The sequence below is a fragment of the Erithacus rubecula genome (assembly GCF_903797595.1).
Source record: "Erithacus rubecula genome assembly, chromosome: 13".
Lineage (NCBI taxonomy): Eukaryota > Metazoa > Chordata > Aves > Passeriformes > Muscicapidae > Erithacus > Erithacus rubecula.
Genome location: NC_136665.1, coordinates 5,287,583 through 5,306,124, shown reverse-complemented (window position 1 = coordinate 5,306,124; position 18,542 = coordinate 5,287,583). Strand labels below are relative to the sequence as shown.

The 18,542-nt window shown below is 39.9% G+C and overlaps 1 protein-coding gene across 10 annotated transcripts in view; it reads right to left on the bottom strand.

Annotated features, from left to right (window-relative positions):
• LOC306807583 (6-phosphofructo-2-kinase/fructose-2,6-bisphosphatase 4) overlaps positions 1–18,542 on the bottom strand; it is a 77,425-nt gene that overhangs the window by 8,818 nt on the left and 50,065 nt on the right. For 6 of the 10 annotated variants that reach the window (XM_079317298.1, XM_079317297.1, XM_079317301.1 and 3 more), the window contains 12 exons: positions 15,391–15,487; positions 13,166–13,232; positions 11,946–12,020; positions 11,079–11,135; positions 10,632–10,753; positions 8,304–8,511; positions 7,606–7,752; positions 6,929–7,033; positions 5,283–5,412; positions 4,881–4,943; positions 1,731–1,795; positions 1,243–1,320 (listed from right to left, as the gene is read on the bottom strand). In XM_079317298.1, coding sequence (XP_079173424.1) covers positions 1,258–1,320; positions 1,731–1,795; positions 4,881–4,943; positions 5,283–5,412; positions 6,929–7,033; positions 7,606–7,752; positions 8,304–8,511; positions 10,632–10,753; positions 11,079–11,135; positions 11,946–12,020; positions 13,166–13,232; positions 15,391–15,487 — 1,199 coding nt within the window. In that variant the 3' untranslated portion in view covers positions 1,243–1,257. The remainder of the gene's footprint in view (positions 1–1,242; positions 1,321–1,730; positions 1,796–4,880; positions 4,944–5,282; positions 5,413–6,928; positions 7,034–7,605; positions 7,753–8,303; positions 8,512–10,631; positions 10,754–11,078; positions 11,136–11,945; positions 12,021–13,165; positions 13,233–15,390; positions 15,488–18,542) is intronic. The other 4 variants (XM_079317299.1, XM_079317300.1, XM_079317296.1 and 1 more) reach the window with 1 other exon arrangement.

Genomic DNA, 18,542 nt, shown 5'->3' with positions numbered 1-18,542 from the left:
GTTTAACAATGCTGTTATGTGGCACTGTATTCAATTAAATGCTTTGACTTCAACAGACTGCTTGAAAACTTAATTTTATACAATTAATTAACATTTTTGTAGGTGATATAAATGAAAGCTTTTGAAATTTCCACTGAGTAGCAATTAAATGCAGACAGGACCAACTTAGTCCTTCATTCAGACCCACTACCTGAACAGGGTAATATCATCCACATTCACCAGGCTGGGTTTCCTTTGGGGCAGAGGGAAAAGAGAATTTGAGGGCTTTTTAGGAAAATGCCACTACTCCTTTTTTCTCTTCTTATAAAATTCATTCACTCAGTTTATCTCTGTTCAAATTGTCTTGTTTCTCTGAGCCCACTGTAGGTGGTGTCTCCATGATACTCCATGTGCACCCAGTGCCAGCATGGCCACATCACTTGCTAGACATGTGAGAATCACTTGGTGATTCAGTCAGAGCTTTCTCCCTTTTAGAGGACTGGCATTTTCAGTAACATTTTAGCAAACTGTAAATTCAGCACTGATATTTTGATCAGCCAAACTAAAGATGTTGATCTACATTATTTAACACAAATAACCTACTGCTCTAAGACATCCCCATGGATTTTCACTATGTTTCTTCAGCCTTAGGTACTGCAGAAACAGAGACTGAATTTCCTAAACATGATAAACTAAGATACAAAATGGCAAAGCAGAATGATAAAGCAGGAACAGGAGGGGAGAAGAAATAATGCAATGCAATTGTTGAAGAGAAAACATCCAAAAGTCAGTATTTTCAGAACTTGGAATACCCAAGTCATTAAAACAAAACTTGGCAGAAGAATTCACCAAAGAATTCTGTCAGGAATTCTGCACAAAAGTGAACCCTCAGTTACAAAAGGCACTTTATGTCACGTGCCTTGTTGAATACACATAAAACCTCATTTCTCACTATATTCCTTTCCACCATAAACTGTTGCTCTGAAAACCACCAAACACAGCCCTTCTTTCTCATGTTACCAAACTGACTACCAATTCACCAGAAGGCACTGCTCCTAGCCTCAGTACAGATTCAGTGCCATGCCTGGTGGCACAAGCCTGAGGATCTGCAAGGGAACCAGAGAGCTTTAACTGTGACACATTTCACACAGCTTTGGGGATAAAGCAAAGGAAGAGCTTGGCACAAGCAGCAGAATCAGTCTGAGCTCAGGTGGACATTGAGGGCACAGAGCTGCTATGGGCTGACATCTTTTCTGCACTTACATTTTACAAACACGCTCAATTTCCTTCCCCCGGTTGTCCTGTTGTTTCCTGAGATCTAGTCTTCCTCTCCAGCTTTGGCTTAAAACACAGGTGACATCATCAATTCCTCTTTTTCATACAGCAATGAAAAAGCTGATGATTTCTCTCCCCAGAGTAAGTGTGGCATTCATAACACATTCATAACTGTGGACTACACCTACTTCTGCTGAGCAACCAAGTCTGGCAGAACTTTATACAGTTTTTAGCCTGACATCACATCTTCAAATTCTCATTTCTCAAAGATAAACTATTCCAGCTAGAACTCACATATAAGAAATTCAGTCAATGAAAAATTTGCTCCCCCCTCACAGTAAACCAGCAGCACAGCTTCATATGTAAAATAAAATACACTCAACTGAGTTATTAAATCAATTCTAGCCACAAGGACAATGGAAATCAGCTCAGACAGTACATTGCATCAAGTTCTCCAATTTAAAAAATATTCTTACCTCAGGTTTATCTCTGTGTGTGTTTACAGCTTCAACATTCAGAAATATAGATTCTACTTTACATCCTGTTGATAGAAAACACATTTTTAGATACATCTGGTTTGAAAGTGAAGTTTCAATAAAGATGTAACCTAATTTTGAGATGGTGAAGGTTAACCACCTTCCCCTTCTGATTTATACCAGAATTTCTTGAATTCTGAAGAGCTAAAGCTACATAAACTAATATGCTCCACCTGGATGAATAATATTGTCAATTTGATAATCCACCTCCTCAACTTAGCATTATCATTATTTTCTTGGGAAAAAAAACCTTTTTTGCTTTAGAGGTTTCGAACATTCAGTGAGAAAGTTTTTATTTGTAGCTCTTTGTGTTTTAAACATCCTAGATTTCTGTATTACAGTAGAATTCTAAGAAGATAAATGCTGTTCTCATTTCTTAAATATAAAAACAACAACAAGAAGGTACAGTGTGTTGACAGCAACCCCCATTCCTCTATACATGCAAAATCGTTTTAACCCCAAGCTAAACAGAACTTCAAAGCTGACTTCTGAAAAGGAACTTCTGCTCTACATTTAAAAATTCAAAATGCCAGTGAGGCAAGAAAAATTAAACAGTGAGAAGAAACAACTATTTCCAAGGTAAGTATAAACTGATCCACTTAGTGAATTATATTATTACTCCATACACCATGACAGCACTTTAGGCTGTCTCTGATTGCCAAACCCTGGCTTTATCTCACACAAACATGACTTTTATAAGCTACCACTGCTCTGCACATTAATAGTCACTTCCTCTGGCACACCAGAGCCCATCCTCTATCACAAGCAGGTTTCCAGATTTTTCTCCTCAATTATTCCCTAAAGTAGTAAAACACTCCATAGAATTGCTAAATGACAAAAAAAAGGGATTTCCTTAGAAAGGCACTGCACTTGAAAAAAATATAAATGAATGAGTAAGGCCAGTACTTGCCCTCCCTTTGGGAAGCCTGTCCTTTTAAAGCCCATTTGTCAGGAAGACTGTGAGCAAACGCTGCGGAGGGCCAGAACTCAGAGAAATAGTGAACCATAAAACAGATTTTAAGGAGGAAAAGCACACATCTCCCATTGGAGCAGGATCCTTACTCATCTCTGTCCACAGATTCACTGTGACCCTTGAGACCAAGCCAAGACAAGCTGTGAGCCCTGCTGCTGGCCACTACCCAGGACTGTTATATAGCAGACACTTCAGAGAGCTCTCAGTCCTTGCCACAAGATGAGTTCCAAATCCAAAGAGAGCATGGTGTGGAAAGTTTTAAACATAAACTAAAGAGACATGTCTTGCTCCACAATAATTACCACGTGCATACTCCCAGCTCATTCTTAATTACTGAGGAGCAAGCTCATACCTACAGCAAGCTGCAGTTCCTCTTTCCATAGACCACCACCACCCTGGACTGGGTAAAGGTCTCATCTATCCTAATCCAGCTCTCAGGCTGCAACAGATGTTCCTCTAGTGCAGATCAGACTCTTGAGTTCGGAATGGTGCTCCTCTCCAACAGCAGGAAGAGCAAAGCCCCGTGGGAGGCATTTCCCCAGACCAGGCTTAGCTGGGAGGTATCAAACACACCAAGTCTGATCCTGCATCCTGCCTGCCTGGAGCCAAGTGACACATCAGCTTGGAGCAGGGCCACCAACCAGTACTGCAGAAATCATTTACACAGTTCTTGTCTTAGATGACTGAATTCCAAAAAGCAGGTTGGCTGAAATGTGCTCATCAGACATACATATCAAACACCTTAGAAAAGGACAATGGCATTTCTTTCCCTCAAGTCAAAAAGGCTAGGACAGTGTTTTATACCACTTTGCTTCCTTCCTCTCTTAGTTCATGAGCAAACACTGTAAACATCCACACCCTTTTAAAATTTATGAACAGTCACCCAACTTCCCTTCCACCACAAAGAAGAAAAATAGCAACAAAAAAAACAAAAACAACAACAAAAAAAAAAAATCATCAGAGAACCCTCAAAAAAACAAAGAGAACCCCAAAACAAAACCTTGCTGTGGAAAACAGGCAGAGATTAGCAGGTCAGAAGAATCCAGTTTTTAAAAGCCCAAGTTTTAACTGCAGTGAATCTTTATTTTCTAAATCCCAGCTTTGTCATGCAAGGCTGGGAACACCAGATGTCACCACAGCACAGGCTTTCCTTCCTGCAGGACACTGCAACCAAATTACAAAAATCTCTTCAAAAAGATTTCCCAGTGTAGCAGCTTCTTTGTTTCATAATATTCTTTTGTTTCAACTTCATTTGAAACTTAACAAAAAACAAATGATGGATCTGGATTTTTCAGAGATGATAATCAAAACCAGCTTTCAAATAATGACTAAACCAACATTTTTGGGCAATACATTTTTCCTAATAAGCTGTACAGATAATTCTCTGCCTGAGGTGATCTTCTGAAGTGGGATATCACAGATACAACTGAGCCATCACTTAATGAAAATGAACAGCAGGCACACACTAGGCTGAGGTGGGAACACACACAACTCCATCAGCAACCAGAATAAAGCCCAAGCAGGGCACATGGTAACCCCCACTGCCCACAGACCCAGGGAAAGCACCTGAGACCAGCACACGAACAGCTGCTGACAAACAAATGCCAGCAACAAACAAGGTGACTTCATGGGGTACTCTCACAGTCCATGGAAAAAATACTTCAGGAAAAGAGAAAGAAGTTATATAAGGCTAAGAGAACACACTTTGCAAGATTATAAACCTATACAAATGCAAATTTATCTCTCCTCTGAAAAGCAATACCCTCCAATACATGAATAAAAACTCAATCTTGCTGTAGCAGATGTGTAAATGCATGGTGTGCCAGAAGAATCAGTGAAATAGAGTATGAACGGAGCACAAAACTGTCCCCTCCAGCAGTTACAGCCACTGGTGGTTTCAGGCCTTCAGCAACACATATGTGTTTCCTGGCACAAGGAAAAGCAAGGGGAATCCAGAGGATTCATTTATTCCAGCAAAGCTCTGCAGGCATACATGCAATGTCAAATCTAACTATTTGTAAGCAATATAAAGTGTGTTTTAAACACTTCACCACCTTTCCTGATTGCAGAGACAGTATAGCCAGACATATACATTAAATATACATAACTCCACTTACCATAAGCCACGGGAGTTAGCTTTAAGACAGTATGCAGTGGGCACTTCAGGTAGGGCAGTTGTTCTGAGAAATCAAACCACAAATTACACAAATGCAAGTTTTAAGTGACTTTTCTGTTATGTTTCAGGTCAACTACTTGAATTACTTTTTACCTAACAGTGTATCTGTTTTCCTAGCATGCAACAGTGATGATAATCAGAGAAAAAAAATAAATACCACAGTATTTCAGGTGAGGAGGAATAACATCAACTACCAGATTTCATGTGGGGTGAAATACATAAAAAATACACTTGGTTACTTGCCTAGCAAAACCAGACTCTGATGACACTTTGCAACCTTAAGCAGTAAATTTTCAAAAAACCAGACTGGTTTTTTTCCATGTATGCATCAAGGAAGACTTACCTGCAGGCTTGTCAAGGAAATATGCAAGCAAACAGCGCATGACAGCTTGGTGACAAATGACAAGCACATTTTCCTGCCTTTCGAGTTCCATAATTACTGGCTCCAGCCTCTGAACAAGATCTTCATAGGACTGGGTGGGGACAAGAAACAGAGCATATTAAAAAGGGAAAACTCTTTAAACAGTATATGTATATAGAAGGGATCTTACTTTCATATTAGTCATCTTCTAAATGTTATTTAGTGCACAAATATTATAGTAATGATTTTTATTAAACTAAGAACACAGTTCATACCTGAGGATCTAACACATTTTATTATACACATAACAAAGCAAATCTCCTTCATGGAAAAGCTTTATTAAATTAGCCACTTTGATCAAGAATTGCCACAAAATCCCTAGGATTCAATTCACATCTGCAAATACGGGTCTTGCATGCAAAGAGTTCTCAAAGCCTGACTTGTTCAGGCTGCCCTTACAAAACAAGCTGTGAGTGTGTTGGACTGGCCTGGTGACAGCAGGCACCATCCCACAAAGAGTCAGCACAAGGACTTGCTGGTGACCTGTGCTGCCTCATCATGCACAGGGAACTGCTCCTGCAGGTGGACACAGGGCTCCTGCATGGGCACGACTGAACTGAATTTCACATGCAGGGTAAAGACTCTGCTTCCAAAATGTGTCATGTCCCACACATGGAGAGCTCAGCACATTGGCCAGCAGGGCAGGACTGAGCACAGCAGCAAACCTGCACCCTGGTGAAGGCAGGGCCAAGTGGCACTGTGACTGAGCCCTGGACACCAGAGTGCCCCCAGAGAGCTGTGCAAACCCCTCACACTGTTACCAAACACAAAACTGCTTTGGATAAACGAGACCAACTCATCCCACAATGGAGGGAGAGTGACATGCCAGCCACCATCCCCAGGACCTCACTGGTTTGAAAAACTAACACTCCTTGTCCAAAAGCAGGAGAACTTTGCAGCTTAATGACTGCCTCACTAGCAGGACTGGGGGTCACACTGCCAGGGACACTGCTCCTGTTACAGTGATTGCTCTTGAGGAAGAAGGCAGAGCTCTGATTCCTCACAGCTCAAGCAGGAGCAGCTGGGCCAATTCCTCCTCCCTCTGCCCAGACTCTCAGCCCCCAGCGATGGCCCTGTGACCATCTGGCCATGTACACTGCACTCTACTAGGGCAGCTTTAGAAAAGCCATCAGCAAGTTTATTTTCCCACAAGCAAGGAGCTTAATAACATGGCTGGAGATTTCCCCAGCATTTCAGCCAGAGCTGCCTGCAAAACAGCCACCACCAAGAGCAGGGATGAATAGAAAAAGGGCATCTTAGCAGCATGTTTGCAACGGTTGAAGCCTTGCAATAATTCCTTCTGCTTTATCACTGCAGGACCAGCACAGGAGCAATGCCCCTAAGATCACAGCTCCCAACTGTTTTTCTAAATTTATGGTTTTATTTTTCAAGCACTGAATCAAATTAAGTGGTCTGGGCTCAATCCTTGCAAGTTTCTATGTGCTGTCCCACGGAGAAAGGAACAACATTTTCCTTGATTGAAAATTTATTTTTTCTTCCTAAAGCCAGCATGCATGTATGCAAGAAGACAGAGAAGCCCTTCAACTTGAGAGATTAAAATAGCATACCTCCCCTTTAGGGTATCTGTATCTGTATTTGTCTTGGTCTCTCAGTGCAAATTCAAGCGGATAATTTTCCTGTATTTCTTCATATGTCATTTCTTCACATACTCCCTGTCAGTAATGAAAATAATTTTAAAAACAGGTATTTCCAGTAATGCAAAAAGCAGATATCACTCCTAAATAAAACCATATACAAATAACCTTTAACAGTTTTATTTTGCTCCTCTGACACTTAAAATTGTCACACATGATAAACAAGGCACTCAGCTTGACTCAGAGGAGGTTAGTAGGAATCACTAAATCCCATACAGGTGAAGTTACATCAGTGGACAAAGCAAGGCCATGCTTTATCTACTGCACCTCCTATTATATCTTACAGCTGCAGCTGGAAATTGCCAGCTAGCAAACCCAACCCTCACCAAAAACTTATTTCCAAGTCCTAACTAACAAAAACATCATGGCTTCTACAGAGAAATGTTTTACTGAGAAAGACAAGAAAAGAATAAATTAACAATGGCAAAATTCAATAAAACATTCACAGGTAATGAAAATTATTTCCAGCCTCTAAAAACAGCTTCAATGACTTTCTATCCATAAAAGATGCATTATTAAAAAAGCTAAGCACTTTCTTCACCCCTAGCAATCAAAGCAACTTTTCAGGCATTTAAAAGAGAAGAACTTACTGCATCTATCTCATTCAAAACCTTCCACTGCTCATAAGGCACTCCCAAGGCTTCAGCAGTCTGAATTGTCCTTTTCATCTGGCTGGTCCAAACTTTCAGATCTTTGATATTTTGCTCGTTAATAAACTGTGCCAAGCTTTTGGCAAACTGGAAGAAAAACCAAGAGACGCTGGATGAGAGTCAGAGCCAACACACAGCCTTCAGTTTAGAATACACGGGTTCCAGCCTCTGTAAGCTCACTGTAGCTTTTCCAAAAGACTGTCAGTTTTTGCTAGGAAATACAACCCACTCCATTATCCAAGAGTGACAGGAGAAAGAAAAGGACTACAAGGAAAATACAAGTTTTTAGCAGTTCCTAGCTTTCCTTTCACGAATTTCCCTTTCAGCTTTAAGTGTGTACACTTTCCCAATTACCCAACTAGTAAGGATTTCACAAAAATATAGTTAAAAAATAAAGCCCTCTTGCCAACTGCTTTGTGCTGTAGGATAAAAAGGAATTTCAGCCAACAGAGAGATAAACAGATAAAAGAGTAAAAACCACAACACACAAAGTGTCCATCCTGTTTCTACTACCCAAATATGCAACTAAAATAGTCATTTAAAATCATTAAGAGGAAAAGGCTGTAGAGGAGGAAAGCTGCAACTGCCCAGCAAAACACACACAGAGAACACAGTCATGCCTGGCTGCAGGTACATACTTCTTTCCCCCTGACAGACAGCCCAGGATCTCCTCCTATTCTCCCCTTCAGATTGAGCTCGCTCTCTCCGTGCCGGCAGAGGTAGATTGACCGAGGAGTCACATGGATATTCATGAGGTAGTAGACAATCCGGCTCTGGATGTGATCCATCACTCTGTTCACGAGATAACTCCTTCCAACATCCATAATTTTAATGTAAGAAAGATCCCTTTCATCAGCAAGTTAAAAAAAAAAAAAAAATAAAGTAAGGTTCCACACTGTTGCTATTAGCCCATACCGCAATCCTTCCACCCTCTCTCTCATTATAAAACAAAGGGGCGACAAGCCAAAGAAATGAAAAGATCTTCAATTAGCCATGGAATATGCATTAGTCCTAAGAAACAACACAGTACTCCAAAGGTACAGGATGAACTCTATTCCTTTCACTTGGAGTTGCTCACATCACTTTCTTCTTTGCTTCCTTTACTGGCATTTCACCCTAATCTAGATCCTACTCTTGGAAAAATACAGTCCACATACTGAAAGGGAGATTCAGTGGAGTCATTTAAGTTACCACAGCTGAGTAAGACATACAGCTATATTACAATACCATTTGGGGTTTCTTTCCAGGTTACAAACACTTTCCATCACCAAGAGTTTGTCTGATTGCACCCAGAGGCCAAAAGGAATGGTCACTAATTACCATTGTCAATTAATCCCTCCAGAAAAACTAGGGCACCAAAAGAGTCAGTGATAGTCTGAAGCAAGACATTTTCTCAACTGCTCTGTGAGCAACCCTTTGTTAACAGTACTGTAATCTACCCCACCACTACCTTCTCTCAGCATCAGACAGCTTATAATTTCAATTTTCACTGCTTATCCTTTATTATCTGAGCTGTAATTCTAAAGCAGCCTCACGTTCACACATGGAAAAAATGTTTCATAAGCTGAAAATAACCACTATTGGTTTCTAGCGATGTGTTTGAGACACCACACTGCAATAAAACAAGAAAACTGATAATGAAATCAAACTGAGGTAGTGAGAAACAGGCATCAGCACCCTCATTGCTGCCTGTGCTCCTTGGAGTTAATAATTACTATTCCAGCCAGGCACAGCCATTAGGTCCATCACAGGAATTACACGCATGGACTGAGCCGATTGAACCGGCTTCACGCTGCTCACGCTCAATTACATTAAAATGCAGCTCAGCCTTCTCTGCAGCTCTGGCCTGAACAAACCAGGAGCACCTGGGATGGCTGCAGCTCCAAATCCCACTCTGAAATTCTGGGCTGTAGCAAGGAGAAAGGGGCTCTGTGGAAACAGGCCTGGTGGGGAGGGACAGGGAATCGGCTTCACCTGCAGATGCAGAGAGATTCAGCTTCAAACCCTAAGGGACATCTACCTAGGAGGAAGAACATCCTTTCCCACGGTGGCAAGAAGAGCTGTCTCATGGGAGCTAATATGTTAACCAGGTACAATAAGATGGTGTTCTTGGTTTTGATATATGGTTGGCTGGCTGCCAGCTACATATATGGTTTCGTTTCCTTATCCTAGTTACAGTTGGATCCTGCCCCCTACACCTCACCCTACAATGGGTGTGATCTCAGGGTTCTGGGGTTTTTGGTTGTGTGCCTTCAAATCATGCACTTTCTCTGTTTGTTACATTAAAGCTTTTATGTTTCCAGACTACTCCATGGCTCCCTCTCTATATTTACACCACAGATTTCCCGGTATCACTGTCTGCCTGCAGTGATAGGGCTCCTCCTCACATGATTCATCCCTACCTTATTTTCAAGAGTTCAAAGTTAATGAAAACCAGAAGAATGCCTTGGCATGAGGATAAATAATGTAGCTAAGACAGTATCTCACAGCCCTGCATCTGCAGGATAATTTTGCAAGCACAAAGAAATTAATTCAGAAGTCACATTTTTAAGACTGATGTGTTCATAATTAACCTTAACCATGCCAACCAATTAAGTTATGCTTACAAATCATTCATGTCTCTATTATCAAAGAAACAAGTACCAACCAACTACTGTAGAAAGTCTGGAGTAATTGCTAAATGCTGGTTCTATCCCAGAAGAATAAATACCATTCTTCAAGTAGGAAAATAAAAAAGAATACTGTCCCAGACTAGACCCACTAGCCAATTTTCCTCAAACAAGGAAGTTTCCGTGCTACACCCCCAAGCAAACACTCCCTAATTTGCCAAAGGAGAGAGAGCTCAAGCCACTAAAATAATGACTTGAAAGCCCTAATACCCAATACAGGATGCCCCAACTCTTAAAATAACATTTTAACAGTATTGTGATCACCAGCTGCAATAACAGTGCTGCTTCATCACTTACTTGTCCAGAGTTTCATCTAAGGTCTCATATGAGTTCTTGTAGCACTCTATTCTTTTCATGAAGTCTTCTGTTGCTTCATCATTACTACAATCAACATAGTCAGGACTACCCAGCTTTACTTGCTGTTTAAAATAAAACCAGGAAAATAGTATTTAAGTTTCTTTCTCTTCTTCATGTTTAAATAAATAGGGAATGGGAGAACACAACAAAAAGCTTTGTCTGCAACTTCATTAAAATACATGTAAAGGAAAAAAAAAAAACTACTCTTCAGAGAATTAAACTTCTGCACTACTAACATTCACATGGACAGGGGGAAAAAAATTTTTTTCTATTAATGATAGCTAACATGGGGTTTTTTGCTATTGCAAGTTCTTATAATGTACTTCTAAAATTACTGAGCTACTTCAAATCTCCCAATGACAAGCTGTTAAAGCAAACTTTACTCACCACAATGTTTGCAGCAATGACCTCTGGATCGACACACACAGACTCCACAAAAAATGTCTTCAGTCCAAATGGGAGCCAGAAGGAAGGAAGAAGGAAGATGCATGAAAACACCTCTGGATACTAACACACATAAGCAGCATGCCAAGGCCTTTTCCCCTCCATTTTCTCAGAAAGCTTCTCCAGACCCTCTCATCAGAAATTCCAGGCTCACCATTCCATGACACATCACGCTCTGTACTCTTTACCCCAACAATGCTTGTAAGTGGAAAATTTTTGCAGTAGAAAAAAAGTAGGATGGAAGAGGAAGAAACAAATGCAGAGGATGTGAGTTCAGCCCCAAAAACAGTAACTAACATGTCTGAAATAGCACTTTAACTCAGCTAACAGAGTAGCCTGTCTTACAAAGACGTGTTTTGCTGTGTCACAGGCTTACAGAGATAAAGTTAAGAGGAAATGAAAGATGACTGGAGAACAGCTAAATGTAAAACCAGAAGGCAGAAAACCACAAAGTTTTTGGTTTGTACAGAACTAACACGGAACCCCCTTTGTGTTCCTGCATCAAAGATCTGAACTGCATGAAGAACCACACTTTACATGTTCTTCCTGACACTGCATTCATGACCACAGGTCCAGGAAGACAAAAGTGAAGCTGTAGCACAAAATAGCTTAGCTCCAAACAGTGCAACCACTAAAGATGAGAAAAATGAGGACTGAACGACTTCTTATCACAAACAATGCTTAGGAACAAAAACACATTATTGATTAAGCACCTAAGAAGGATGTGGCTTGTGCTAATGCACTTAAGAGTACACATAAGGGCAAAACTACCACTGGCTTACTTGACAGAACTGCTTTGCTTTGACTCACCTTATATCCGTTTTCTTCACCAAATTTATAAATAGTTTCTCTCCGTTCTCGAGTTGTGTTTGTAGCATCAAAGACCTAGGAACAGTTAAAGGAAGAGAGAAAAAGGAATTTAAAAAGCAGCACAGCCTGTGGAAAGCACTGTGTAACAACAAAAACATGGATTCAAAGTCTCTTGGTTTAAAGGAAAGCATTGGAAACACTTCCCCTTCCCTCTACCCCACTATCTCAACATGCTCACCAAGAAAACCAAGACATTACTACTTTATACATATTATTTTCTAAATACTAAAATTTAGTAATATTTTGAAAGCAATTCTAGCAGAACTCTGGATTTGGAAAGGGAAATCTGAATTTAAGCCTAGTACATATTACAAGAGAGAATCTTCCTCCTTGCTCATTATCATCATTAAATACTAATGCACAAGTTTTTAGTGAATTTATGCTACAAAAAAAGATGCTGCAGTTCAATGGGCCATTCAAAATGCAAGTGTAAAACTTGCTAGAGTTGTAAATCCTGCCCATGAATAAGACCATCAATGCAGCCATTTGAACACATCAGTGTTTTACTAAAGAATGAAGTTTGCCAAAGCATAACATTTACCTCATGTATCCAGCAGAACTTATAGTTAATGGTTTTCCCCAATTAGTTAATAAAAACCCCAGAGTGGTGTCAGTAGTCTTAGGACAAAAGTTTTAAAGATTTATCTCAACAAGCAATTTTAATAGTCAAAGAACTGATATTTTGCAACCCATTATTAAATGCTCAGGAATGCAGGAACTTTTACATTTCTCCTGTTCCCTTCAAACATTTCTCATGCCAGTAACAAGTGCCAAGAAATACAGAGGATACTTTTTGTTCAGTAAGTCTTTACCCTCCACCTGGAAACTAAACTATCAAATAGACATGCAAGCAAAATGGCAAATGTGTTTAATGCTACATTGTGGAGCTGTCCTATAGTAATGTGGAGAGAAGGTGGACTTTTTTCTTGCTGTTATCCTCTTCTCTGCTAACCCCTCAAATCAAAGGTAGTTGCTCAATATGGCATCATCACCCTGAAATTCAGCAGTCACTTCACTGCAGCAACAAGGCAGATCTAACTGCCAAAGAAAAATCTGGTATACTGGACAGCTATTGCAATCACTCAGGCTGTGTATTATCCAGCAGACACTCTGTTTAGAGCAGAGGCATCTCAAAAAGGTGTCTTCAACAAGGAACTTACAGCCACGTGCCCGTTCTCTTCGCTGAGGTACTGCCGGACGTCGTTCAGCGCTGCTAAGGCACACTGTCTTCAGAAGGAAACAATCACAGTCAAATGCTAGTCAAAGGCATTGTGATAATGCACTTGTGAGCAAAGTGCACTGAAAATGTTAGATCATTTATCTCAAAAACACAGACCTCCAGAGGCCAGCCAAGCTACACTAAGGAAATGTGGTCATGTCCCCTTGCTCCTCTGTGTCACCGACACTGCTACACACGTCCACAAAACATCCATCAACTTTGCTGACCAGGACACACTTCCACTGATCTAAAATAACACCACTGAAACATCCCTGCAACTGTATGCCTTTCCCAATCACCTATTCATACATAACTGCTTCTTAATTTGATTTGCAAAAAAAATAAAATAAAATAAAATAAGCCAAACTTAAGGCCTTTATCTTGTGGCACTAATTTGAAGTAGAGAGACAACTATTTTTCAGTAATGGACTTACTCTCTTTTGAACCACTGTGTGAAAACTGCTTATGAAAAAAATTTAGAGAGCAAAACAAAGGTAGCATCAAGTAAAAGTGACTGAGGTGAAAGATCCCACTGCAGTCACCAACCCAGTGTAATTAGTACAGGGGACAGCTGAGGACACAAACAGCAAAAATCCCCAACCTGACATACTTCACACTGTTAAATCTGGACAAGAACATAATGAATATGCAACTTTCCTATGTCCCCAGCACTATCTTCAAAGTCCATTATGATTCCCAACACATCAGTAATGCTGGAGGGCAACATTGTACACGATTTACTTGTTAGCAGAACAAAGCCCCATTTATTCCCAGTAAGTACAGCCTCTTTGCAGTACCAACATAAAAGCCTGCCCATTTCAACAGCCCTTCCCTGCATAACTCCTGAATTTTGACTGCCAGACTGAAATTCATAACTCCTCTATTTACCATCTTCTGCAAGCACAGCTTTATCTTGAAAGAGAAATGAAGGCTTTCAGATCCTGACAGTATTTCCACATTAGCACAGTTAACAGATGTCAGGACCTGAGATTCATGGCCCAGGTCTTCACTGAATAAATACAAACCCTCTTTAGTCATTGCTAACCAGGCAGATTATCTCATACAGCCCATTTCATGCTACATCCCTCACCATTTAGCCTAATAGGTGGCACAGAAGCACATTAAAAGGTACCTGTAAGCAAAAGGTAATGCCTTGCAAGGCTAATGCAACTCATACTGCTCTTTATCCCCAAGGATTGGGAGGCACTTATGCAAGCTCTTCTCCTTTGGCTTTAGCAACACTCAATGCTGCTAAGAGGAAAGGGAAAAGAGAGAGGGGACAAGGCAAGGGACAGCCACAAAAGAAAGTTCAGACTAGGAAAGTCCAGACATTTTTGATGCATAAGGTAAAGCTGAATTAAGAACAAGACAGTTCATATTTTAAGTAGCCTAAATAAATATTATTATTTCCATCCACCTCAAATTTCTCATTTCCTTCTCATTTTCTGTCTCATTTCACACTGCATGCTCTGAGTGCTTTCCTGAACACCCTAAAAAGTACAGTGACTGTTGAAGAAAATCAAAAGGCCTTCTCATTTCCTCTAGGAAAAAAACAGCTCCCTCTTGCTCTGACCTTTCTCCTCATCTACCCTTTCTTCTCAAGGTCTGTCCCTACATTAAAGCACAGCCTCTTTCCAGGCAAGAGCAGAGACTCAAATGCTTCATCTGACACAGTTCACTCTGGTTCTCTCCTTGCTTTTGCACAGCATTAGCAAAACACAGCAATTTTTGAGGCTGTGCATTGATGGACTGAATGAGGCACCTGCATGGTGGCCAAAAACACAATTTCAGGGAGATAATTATCACATTTGATTCTCACTCATTCAAGCAGATAACGATGAATACATTCAAAGCACTCCAGATGAACAATTTCACTATGCAAATCAAAAAGAAAAGCAGTTACATGTTATTTTTTTCCTTTATGAAGCAAACAAAAGCTCTAAAATGGCATCTTAGGAATTATGCAGCAGAGTCACATCTATTAGCTGATACCTTACAAAAAGGTAGAAAACGTTATCATTACCTGTCAAAACAGTTTTTGAGAGAAAATATCCTAGAGTACCTACAGGAGTAACAGTAGTCACATCCTAATGAAAAGGAATCAAGAAAGACTTCTCTCCATTTTTGATGCTTAAGATGAAACAACCAACCCCAATCAAAACTTACTTCCGGATTTTCAAGCCTTCTTCATTGTCAGGCAGGAAGAACTCAAAGGATTTATACTTTTTCACCAAATCTCGCCGATACTGACCAACATTAAATTCTGCCAAGAGAAATCAGCATTAGCAAGAGCCAGCAACAGTCACGTGAGAAGCTATGACAACTCTGAAAGCAAACTTCCTGCAAAGATAAAATAACTCTGTCTGTAAGAAGTCAATGTATCATACTGCTTTGTGTTCTGGGAGGTTTAGAATAGCAAGACAGCAATGAATCTTAGAAACAGCTAAAGAACATTTGGGCTCCAAATGTAGTAACTCCACTTCAGTGGCCACACCATAGTGCCTCAGTCTGCCAGTTTGACTGGACAACAAAAAGAAATAATTTTTCTCCTTTTTAGAGGTTACTCAAAGTCTATAAAGGACTATAATGATTATTAGTATTAATAATTTATTATGACTGGCTTTTTCTTCTATGTGTATGTACAGTGAAACAGTATTCAACAGTATTCAGATAGCACCTCCCAAAACTTACAGCTCTAATTTAAGCAAGGCAGAGCTCTAAATACAACAAAACAATCTTGTTCTAGGTAAACAAAACTTAAAATTCCAGTAGTGGATACTTTTCTCAGAACTATCCCTGCTCAAGTATTTCTATTCCTTAAGGATTACTATTTCACAACCCTTGCTCCACTTACAGAAAAAAAAAAAAAAAAAAAGATAAATTGCTAAAACCACATTGAAGTATTCTGTTTGAGATGCTGCCAAGGTACAACTCTATTTGCCAGACTTCATTTCTGGAAAGAGGAAAAGAAGCAGTAGACACAATTATAAGGTTGTAGTTAAGCAAGAAGACAGAGAACAAAAGAGCTCAAGAATGAGCTGCTGGGATTGAAGGCAGAGGATAAAGATATAAATTTTGTTTCCCCCCAAAAGTCAAGCTTTGTTTGAGCTCAGCAAGTGCTGATGGAATTTGTGATGGAATGGATTATAGAACAGTCCAGGAGATTCTGTGATGATTTTAATGAGCACTGGCCACAGCAGCTACATGGAAAGGTGGGTCCTTGTAAAACAAGCAGAAGATGCAAGAAGTTTAGATGGCCAGTGCTGTCAGGAAAAAACAAAAAGCACTTTAACAATCAAAAATAATTAATTTCATGAGAAGGAATAGTTACTGCCAGAGGGCCATGCACAGCAGAGGAAAAGTGCAATCTAGTGGGACAATCTTCAGCCTTTATTCTTAGCAACCACGCCTATGGAAAAGTTTCCCAAAGTTAACTGGTATCACAACCACAGCTATTCAAAAACCTTCCAAGGCTTAGTATCTCAAAACCACATTGCAATACAATTCTATTCAGACATCTAATTGACCTCATTTCCTTCAAAAAGCACAGACAAAAGTCCCCTGCACTTTTAACTATTTCACATTCTAAACAACAGAGGATTTTGGAAGGAAGAAAACACAAAAAATTTATGGCTGAAATGATTCAACCATCAACCTCAGCTATTTACCTCCACCTTATATTCTTGAACTCTCCAGTTTGCTTAATGTTACATGAAAAGATGGCATTTATCTTTTCTCTGGTTTACATAACCTCATAATTTGAGCCATCTGTCTCAGAGAACAAGAACTCCTGCTAAATTAAGCACACACCAATTTTAAGACATTAAGAGCCAAAGGGTAGCAGATGTTAGGGCTACTTGATACTGATCCCACCAACCAGAAGAATTAGGGAAAACCTCAGCCATGCAGTGAGGTGTTTTAGATTGACTTCAACTCCAGTAAAATTGCATCACTGAAGATACAAACAGCAAGGCTCTGTGGTTTTCTGAGGGAATCTCAGCCACCCTTTCTAACAAAGACAAACAAAACCCAGCAACCAAGGATAGGACCTCACATGGCAACTTTATGTTGCATATTTCTGTAAAATCAGGCAGTAATGCTCTACCTGTTTTTCATTAAGCACAAATGTGTGCATTTTCTGATGTGCTGCTCACAGTAGCCCACAGAATTCTTCCTACAGCTGAGCCAAACCCCACCTACAGTAAAATTAGTATTTGGGATACATTCAACCAAGCATGAGCCAGATGTAGATAATATCTTATTTGTTGTCCAATACTGGACTTCAGCTTGTCAAAGTTCACACAGTGAAGTGCTCAAACTCAATGACATTTATACATAACACATTTCATAAATTTAAGTTACATGTGTATCTAACATACAAGCATTTTGTCACCTTGGATAGAGTCTAAACTACTTGGATTGAGGCTAAACTACTTGGATTGTTATTCCATTTCAGCCTAATGAATAAAACTGAACTCTGAATTATCTGATACTGGGTTAAACCATGTGAAAACAGTCAAAATTAAGTGATAATTTAAATCCTGTAAACTCTCATACTTAAACAATGTAATATATCCCCCATCATGTCTCTACTAAACAAAGCACATTATACAAGTTCCTAAAAACTTAAGAAAACACCCACACAAAAAGCTTTGCCCTAGAATCAAAAGGCAATTTAAATATAAGCCAGAACTTTTCATCTTGACTTCTTAGAGCTACTAGGAAATACATCTCTGAAAGCCAGCCAAAACTCCATACTTTAGTATGATCTCATATGTTTAATGTCTTTTAAATTATTAACTAGGCATAAAGCTGCTACTACTGCACTGGACATGGAATCCCAGCACACTAAATGTGCCTTGCTCTTCTGCAGAGAGAGAGAGAAGGAAGGGCAGAACCTTCCTCCTCAGATTTTGTTCAGAACCTTGAAAGGACTTAGGTGCTGTTTAGTGGGCTCACAAGATAACTCAGGAGCCTGGCCAGGGACTTGGCACAGCCAATCTGAGCCATTTCCTGCCCAAAACACACACAAATCTTTAAGAGAGTGATAACAAGTGGTAACTGGCTGCCTCAGTCCTTGGGCTCTTGCTGTTTAGACAAAGAACTGCAAGTCATTCCACAAGCACAAAGTAGAGAACTGCAAGTAGCACAAAGTTCACAGAGAAAAAAAAATTGAGAAGTCAGGAAGTTTAACCCAGAAGTGCCAACTGCTCGACTGCTTGTAAACAACATTCCTTTTCACCCACATGAAAAAAGGAACAGGAAAAAAAGGAAAAAAAGAAACAAAAAAGGACAGTGTTTAATGATAAGGGGAAAAG